Source organism: Onychomys torridus, chromosome 7, assembly GCF_903995425.1.
Source record: "Onychomys torridus chromosome 7, mOncTor1.1, whole genome shotgun sequence".
In the NCBI taxonomy this organism is placed as follows: domain Eukaryota; kingdom Metazoa; phylum Chordata; class Mammalia; order Rodentia; family Cricetidae; genus Onychomys; species Onychomys torridus.
In genome coordinates, this window is record NC_050449.1 from 100,737,070 (window position 1) to 100,745,604 (window position 8,535).

General features: G+C 56.0%; 1 protein-coding gene across 2 annotated transcripts in view; it reads right to left on the reverse strand.

Moving 5' to 3' along the window:
* Sema3f (semaphorin 3F) overlaps nt 1-5,265 on the reverse strand; it is a 28,122-nt gene extending 22,857 nt beyond the window's left edge. For both annotated transcript variants that reach the window (XM_036193392.1, XM_036193391.1), the window contains exons 1-2: nt 4,669-5,265; nt 634-793 (exon numbers count right to left, since the gene is read on the reverse strand). In XM_036193392.1, the coding sequence (XP_036049285.1) occupies nt 634-745 (112 nt within the window). In that variant the 5' untranslated portion in view covers nt 746-793; nt 4,669-5,265. The remainder of the gene's footprint in view (nt 1-633; nt 794-4,668) is intronic.
* Nucleotides 5,266-8,535: the final 3,270 nt, after the last annotated feature.

Consider the following 8,535-nt stretch of genomic DNA (forward strand, 5'->3'; position numbering starts at 1 on the left):
AGACAGACACACACACACACAGTCCCTTGAGGAAGTGTCTAGCAGTCTAGTCAACAAATCACATATCCTGGATTGTCACTGCATGTTCATCTGCCAGGTGGGCTGGGTGCAAAGGTGATGAAGTAGGTGCAGACTGCAGACCCCAGCCCGCCATTAAAATCTTCTAGTGATTTCCCAGAGTATTCACTGGGGATCTGGGGTACTAATGCCTTTCACAACAGTAGATGCCTTCCCTAAGCTCACCAAGTGCTCCATTCTCCCACAATCCTCCCCATGCAACACAGCCAACAGTCCCTTCCCTCAGGGACCCCAGAACACCCACAGCCTCAAGTTCACAGAAACACTTACCCAGGTACCCACACTCCCAGAAGAACTGTTCCGCCCCCCAGCTGGCTGAGGCTCCGGTCTACCTCACTGTCTGACCCTCAACCCTAGGAGCTGCCTCGGGGCACAGACAGGCTTGACATCAACATCTCCCCACTGATCAGCCAGAGCTCAAAGAATCCAGTAACGGCTCCATCCTCTGGATCCACGTGACTATACCGTTTCTCTTGTGCCCTGGCTCTATTCTTTCCTCAGAGGTGAAGCGAGTGCTGTGAGAAAGGGTGAGAGAGGAACAAACAAGTCTCTGACCTTTGAATGACAGTCGGACTCGAGGTGTGGCCGGAAGCTGGTCCTGGATGGGGGCAGCTGGCCAGGCCCCAGTCAGCAGGGAAGCCCACAGGATGAGACCAGTGACAAGCATCGTGGAGGGGCCTAGGGCCCAGGAAGCAGGCTCCAGTTCTCTGGACTCCTGGGAAGAGATCAAAATTAGAAGAATGTATGAGCCATTTCCCTGGTACCTTTTTCTTTTCTTTTTCTTTTCTCTTTCTTTTTTCTTCCTTTCCTTCTTTCTCTTTCTTTCTTTCTTTCTTTCTTTTTTTTTTGGAGACAGGGAACTTACACCCTCCTGCCTTCACCTCCTGAGTGTTGGGATTACAAGAGAGCAGCACCCTGCCTACCTTCCCTTGTTCAACCTCTGACCAAAGTACCTCAGTTTCCCTCCTCAACAAGGAGTGAGAATTTCCATGCTCAAAACCTTCAACTCAGGAGAAACCTCCTATTTTCTTCTGCCTTCTTTTGTCTGGGGACATGTCACCAACGAGGCTGGAGTCCAGGCTGTAGCGGGCCACCAGAACTGATGGCTGGAGGCACAAGCCTTAGCCTTCTGTCCCCCCAGTTTCATGCTGGAGCACATGCAGATAATGGGAACCCTCTGTGGCTCACAGCAGGTTTCCACACTGTGCCCACAACCCACAGAGTGGCCCCTCTCTTCCATCTCTAGGTCTGCTTAAGCCAATGCTCTCTTCCCAGGGCAGGAAAATCTGGACCTAATAATAGTGGAGGGAAATCATGGGAGAATGGAGAGCAAGAATGAGACACACTGACAGCCCAAAGCAGGGGGGATGACAAAAAAGAAAAGTCAGAGAATAACAAGACTCACATTTACTAAAAAGCAGGAAGCACCCAGGTTAGATGGGCAGAAGGACTTCCTCCATGAAAAAGTACCAGCTCAGGGATCAGAAAGCGTGCTAGAATGGCCAGCGGACCAGTGATAAGCTGTGCACCAGCTACATTGCTCCCTTCAAAGTCACCCACATCCCTGGCAGGTCCAAATTTTAATACTCTGTTTTTCAAATATTGTCTCCCCAGGCAGGCTGGCTGTTGGGTAAACGCAGCTCAGCACCAGTTGTTGAAACATATTGCTCCCTCCCGATACAAATCTTTGCCAACTCCCACCCCCCACCCGAAGCACTAGGGGTGGGGGCACTAAGAATAACAGCCTCATCCCCCAGATCTGCCCCATTGATCCCCTTTCCCTTGGGAGGCAATATGACAGGCCCATTTTCAGGACACCAGGGTCTGTGTGTGTTGGGATGGGGCTAGGGTACTGTGGCCTGTTACTCCCCCAGCCAGGGCCGTGCGGGGCTGAGACCAGGCCCAGCCTCCACTGTGGACTTCTAGACTCCAATGCCCTCCTCAGACCCAGCCCCCAGCCCTGAACCCGCTTCTCCTGCCAAGGCAAACCACTTGGAGGTTCCTCCAACAGGAAGTGCAGCTTCAGCTGACTCCTCCAGCAGGGTTCTCTGAGTGCCTGGCACACCTCTCATTCCTCAAGATCTCCCCATCCCAGACGCTCTCTCCCCGGGGAGACTGGCTGACTGGGGGAGGGGAGCATCAGTCCCAGCCCCCTCCCCCAGTCTGCTGGGGGCACAAAGCTAGTGCTGACAGAATCCAAGGCAGGCTCTGGCAGGGAGGCAGGGGGACGAGGGCTGTAGGCCTCCATCACCCTAAGGGTGCATTGGGAGGCCCCCGTGAACAGTCCTGCACATACACACATCCACACCTGCATGCCCACGCACGTCTTTACAAGCATGAGTTTGCTCAAGAACTTGACCTGCTAGTGGGGTGGGGCTCAAGGAAGCTAGGAGGGCAAGATGCTGTCTGAGTCCCTGAAAGCTTTGATCAGGGGGTTCATGTCAACACCCCCCCCCCATGACCTCATTTTTCCAGGATCCATTTTCACAGTGACAAGGTCAGGGTCACCAAAGCTAGTGTTGGACTCACTCAAGGTGCCCAGGAAAGTAGGGGACCTTTCCATGAGGCTCCTACAGGGACCTCCTATAATTTTCTGGCCCTTGAAAGAGGTAAATGGGGGGTGATGAAGTCTGCTGGGGCCTCAAGACTACTTCAAGGGTCCCTCTTTGGCAGCCTAGGGGTGGAGACAGAGGAGAGAGAAGGATGAAGAATGGGGAGGGGGGAGGGGGCTCCTACAGCCAGCCCCTGGATACCGTCCATTTAGTCCTAGCCCCCTCAAAACCCCCAAGTCAGAATAAGCTCAGGTAGGTGGACAGGGGAGGAACAGTCACCGCCACCTGGGAGCCCACCAGGAAGAAAATCCAAAAGGAGGAGAAGAAAGCTGGCGGAGAGGGAACGGAGGGAGGCAGCAGGCGGGAGGGAGGAGAGAGGGAGGAGAGAGGGAGGGACGGAGGAGAGACGCCTGAACAAAGAAACGAGGAGCTGGGGCTGGCAAGGGGTGCAGGGAAGGGGCGGACAGAGGAAGGGGGCCAGAGGCACCTGGGGGCGGGACAGGGGGCCAGGTGGTCAAATTGTCCAGCCTGATCCAGACCTCCCAAGCTCACAGTGTGTGTGTGTGTGTGTGTGTGTGTGTGTGTGTGTGTGTGTGTGTATGTGTGGGGGGGGGCCTGTCTTAGCAAAGGGAGGTTGGCTCCTCTAGCTGAGAACTGCCTCGATCGGGAGGCGAGAACAGGACTGTGGGGGAACGCAGGGAGGAAATTACTAACAGCACCTCACCAGCTCCTCAGTTATCCCCACACACCCCAAGACTCCTTCCTGGATCCTCAGCTTCCCCCTCCCCCAACACCTCATGGACCAGGAAGCAGATCTGCTGGGCCTGAAACCCCCTTTTGTGGCCAGGGTTTCCCAGTCAAGGTCACCTGGGCCAGGCTCCATCCCCACCCCCGCAAGGTATGCAGAGTAGTGGGGGCTGTGGCTGGGCTTCTGGCCTTCTCTCTACCCCCCACCTTCCTACTTCCGGGCCTGGCTCTTTTGGAACTAAGGGGGAACAGTGGGGGTGGATATGCCTGCATCCTTGCCTTACCCAGACCAGACAGCCCACCGCGTCTATCTAGGCACACCCCCTGGGCAGCTGGAGAAGCCCCTACTCCATCCCACCCCTGGGTACAGTTTTCCATATCTGTAACTAGAGTAGCGGACACTGGAGAAACAGAGGAATTCAGGGGACCAAGAGTCCTTCCACCTGGCCCAACTCCAGGGTGGACAGGAGGGAGGTTTCAGTTTGTCCTCTTCCCAGATGTTAATGGACTGGTGGCAAAACGCACCTATTTCAAGAATGAGGACTTAGCGGTCCAGCTGGGCCCCCAGTCCCAGTTTCAAAGGACTCTTCATCTTGACACTTTCCTCGCCTCACCTGCTCTAGGCAACCCCCCACACTCCCTTGTCCCTTGCCCACTTCACCACTAGGGTCCGTGGTTCAAACTGCGGCTTGACTGCAGGCTCTCCCAACTTACCAACACCTCACATAAAGGGAGACCCCTAAATCCAAGCAGGACCAAGATGCAGTTGGGGGCCGGGAGGTCGGCAAAGGGCTGGAAGAAAAAGCCACTTGGAGGCAGATCCTCACGCCCTGCTGTTCCGGGTGACCCTCCACGTGGGGGCTTCCAGTTTAAACCTTCCCTTGAGGCTGACCTGGTCTTCAGACCAGGGCCACTGAGGCAGTGCATGCGCACCGATTGGGAAAGAGTGCTTCTGCAGGCGTCAGCAGAAGGACTAAAACAGAAGGATCCAAACTCCTACTCTGCGAGGGTGAAGGGTACCCACCCAAAACCTTGCAGGGGTGGAAAAAGTTAATTCTTCACACACCGGTGACCCGGCAGGCCACATCACTCAGTCGCACATCTTTACACCGCCGGAAGCTGCGGGGTTCCTGGACGCCGGGACAGGTATGAAGCACATCCTAGTCCTGGCGCCTGGTGCCCGCGGACAGTGCGCCACGGTTCGCCAGACCCTGCGCATTGTACACTTCTAAGGAGTTGCAGTACCGCCGGTCCCAGTGGGGTCGGGGGGTCGCGTTCCCTCTGTACTCACCTCGTCCACGGCGGCGGGGCCTGGGCGCCCGGGCAGTGGTGCCCGCCGCCGCAGCAGCGGAGAGGTTCGCGTCGGGCCGGTCCGCTCTAGCGGCCCCCCGGGGCCACGGCCCTGTCCGCGCCCTCTTGCCTCTGAGCCTGAGCCGGGATCCGCACCGCAGCCGCGGCTTCACTGGTTCCACTGGCTTCGTGCACGTCAGCAGCCGAGGCCCCGGGCCCTAGCCCGGGCCATGGAAAGGCTCAGGGGCGCTCGGGGCCGCCTCCCCCGGGGCGGGCTACGGGCGCCCCCTGGCCTGCCCGCCGAGGGCGCATTCCCCGGTGCGGGGCGCGGGCGGCGGCGAGCGCTAGGCTACGGAGCCCTGCGCTGGGCTCGGCCGGATGGCGCTGCGCTCGCCTGGCTGCCTGACTGGGGCCCGGAGACCGCGCGGGGCTGCACGGGTCCTCGAGACGTGCCTGGTTCTACGCTGCGCTCCGGGCTCCCTGGACCGCGGCGGTTTGTTCCCTAGCTGCTCCGGTCTCGAGGCCGCTGGCGGGACGGGACGCTCGGAGCCGCGCGCGGAGAGCAGGCAATTGGCCGCCGGTGGGCGACATTTGCATAGCACGGCCCCGCCCCGCCCGGCCCGCCCGGCCCCACCCCCGGGGCGGGACCCTCCCGGCCGCCGCCCCGCCCCCGCTCCACCTGTCCGCGGGCTGGGCTCAGGGTTCCCAGGCGGTGGGCGACCCGCGCCAGGGGAGGCTGCTCTGCGCCCTGCACCCCCCGCCCTGGCATTGCGGGCGGCGCCCCCGCCCCGCCCTGGCTTTGTCTCTCCGTGGATACACCGCGCACATCGCGCCTGGTGTTTACCCGGGCACGCAACTCCCTAGTGAGAAGGGCTGGAGCTCAGGGGAAACAACCAGACTGCACTCACCTGCGCGCCCCCTTCCGCGTCCCTCCTTCCTACTTGCAGCAGGGCCCAGGGCCCCCGCAGCGAAGGACCTGGGACGGCCCAGGCCTCTCAGCAGGTGGCGGTACAGCCCCTGGGACGGTTGGCACTTCTGGACCTTCCGACAGATGGCTGCCTCCAGAGTAGGTCAAGACTGTGCAGCCCAGCCACTAGCTCTGTCCAGCTACCCAAATGCTCCAAGTGATCACCTCAACCACTAGTAAGTCCTATCTCAGGCCATGGGCTCCCACAGACTTTCCCTTTGCAGTGCCACATTCCAGAGAAACCAGATGATGAGTCAAGGCCTCTTGCCCTAAAAGGGGCACTTGCTTTCAAATAGCCTCAACAATTGAGCAAGAGCTTCCCTTGACCCCAGAAAGGGTCCCTCTGAGCAGCCCATCCCCCAAGGTCATGGCCCCATCAGCCAGAACCACTTCTCAGCCCTTCTGCACACACTCTGCTGTGGTCCCCAGAGGTTTTGGCTCTTTGTCCTCTGCTTCCTCCCGGTCCTCCAACGCCTTCCTCTTCCTGCCTCCTATCCCCCCATCCTCTCCTCCCTCCTCTCTCCCTGTTCCTTTCTTCTCCCCTTCTCTTCTGTGTGCCCCCTTCCTTCCCTCTCATTCCCTTTCTCCCCTGCCTTCTCTTCTTCCCATGCCTGAGCCCATTTGTCCCGTTTCCCTGCCCGTCTTCCTCTTCCTGCTCTCTCCTTTCTTTTTTCTCTTACTCTTCTTCCTCTGTCCACTTCTCTTCCTGGCTAAGCCTCCCTCCGGGGAGAGCCACACTTCCTCGGACCCATTGACTGGATGACTGTAAGTATTAGATAGAAAGGGGTATCTGGATACTGCTGAGGGTCACCTGATGCAGAAGTGGGGTGCCACCCGTGTGCTTCCACGAGGAAGAGGTTATTTGAGGTGAGGAAACATTGGCCTGCTGTTGATGGTGACTGTAGTGAGTGACAGCACCGGATCTCCCCTGTGTCAGGCATGCTTCATTCAAAACACTAACCGGAGGATAGGTGTGGTGGCTGGTGGCTTATGCCTTTGGCCTTTGATCTCAACAATTCTTCGAGTTCCAGGCCAGTTTGGTATACATGGTAAATTCCAGACCAGCCCGTGCTATATAGTCAAGCCTTGTCTCAAAAAACAGATAAATGAACAAAAGTCACACACACTCACAGGGCTATGCTCAATGATAGAGCATAGGCTTAGCATGTGCAAGGCTCTGAGTTCAATCTGCAGTGCCAGAAGTTAGTAAATCACTGTGATAATCAGCCCACCTCATCCTCACTGGTCCGTCGGAGGCCACCTTTGTAGTTACCACCTATGAACCACCATCACCATGGCAGCTTGGGCTACCATGGCTACTCACTCACTGTGTTTAAGTGGCTATCACCAGGGGCTGGAGAGATGGCTCAGTGGCTAAGAGCAGTGGCTGCTCTTCCACAGGTGATGGGTCCAATTCCCAGTAACCACATGGTGGCTCACAACCATCTGTGATGGGATCCGATGCCCTCTTTTGTCTGATGCCCTCTTCCGTCATGCAGGCATACATGCAAATAGAGCACTCATATACATAAATACACAAATTGATTTTTTTTTTTAAAGTGGCTTTTCTAGCCAGGTGTAGTGGTATGCGCCTTTAATCCCAGCACTCAGGGCATTGCAGAGGCCATAGTATCTGTGAGTTCAAGGCCAGCCTGCTCTACAGAGTGAGATCCAGGACAGCCAGAGCTACACAGAGAAACCCTGTATTGAAAAAACAAAACAAAACAACAACAACAAAAAGTGCCTATTGCCATTGCTCTGGCTTCTAGGACCATCTCTTCCATCATCTCCCCCTGTTGCCTCACAACCCTTCTCTCACAAGGCAGAACTGTAAGGGGAAGGGGGTGGAGCTCCAAGTTCAGGGTTGGAAAGGACAGCTCTCAACTGATCTGTTCATGTGAAGAACCAACCACTCAGACACACAGAACAGCCTGTTGCACAAAGGCCTCAGGTGATGGGGAACACAAGAAGGGGGCCAGAGAAGAGGAGGAACAAGAATTGAACCTTACTATGCAGAGTGGAAGGCCAAGTCCCCCCTAAACTGTTCAAGAGGGCTGAATAAATTATTTAATATTTTAAAAATTGAGTATCTGAGTATTGATAAGGAGGCACACATTTGCAGTCCCAGCAGTTGGGAGGTGGAGGCAGGACAATCAGGAATTTGTAGCCATCCTCAGCTACAAATGGAGGCTAGCCTGAGCTACATGAGACCCTATTTCAAAAACCCTGAATGAAAAGGAGGAAGAGGAGGAGGGAAAAACAAAATAAATACCCAAGTATTAAGCTGGTCCCAGAAGCACATGCCTAGAATCCCAACACTTCAGAGGCTGAGACAGACGACTTGAGAGAAAGAAGCTAGCTGGGGCTGCATAGGGAGGTACTGTCTACAGAAAAATACTAGCCAGGAGTGGTGGTGGCACAGGTCTTTAATCCCAGCTCTCAGGAAGCTGAGGCTGGCAGATCTCTGTGAGGTAGAGTCTCATGTATCTCAGGCTAGCCTCAAACTTGCTAGAAGCCTAGGATGACTTCAAGTGACCTTTTCCCTACCTCCACCTCCACAGTGCAGGGATTACATGTATCACCATGCTGGGTGCATGTGGTACTGAGACCTAGGGCTTTGTGCATGAGATTGTTAATTCTGTCAACTAAACTACATTCCCCACCCTGTAATGTGTTATTATTATATAGTACTATTTGAAGAAATAGTATGTCATTTCCTGCAATTTTGCCCTCAATTTTAGGGATTCAAAGAACCTTTAAAACCAGCCCTGGTTTAATTCCAGCATTTAGGAAGGCAGGCAGATTTATGTGAGTTTGAAGCCAGCCTGGTCTACACTGTAAGGTCCAGGCCAGGCGGGGCTACATAGAGAAGCAGGACCCATTGTCCCTACCATAGAACGG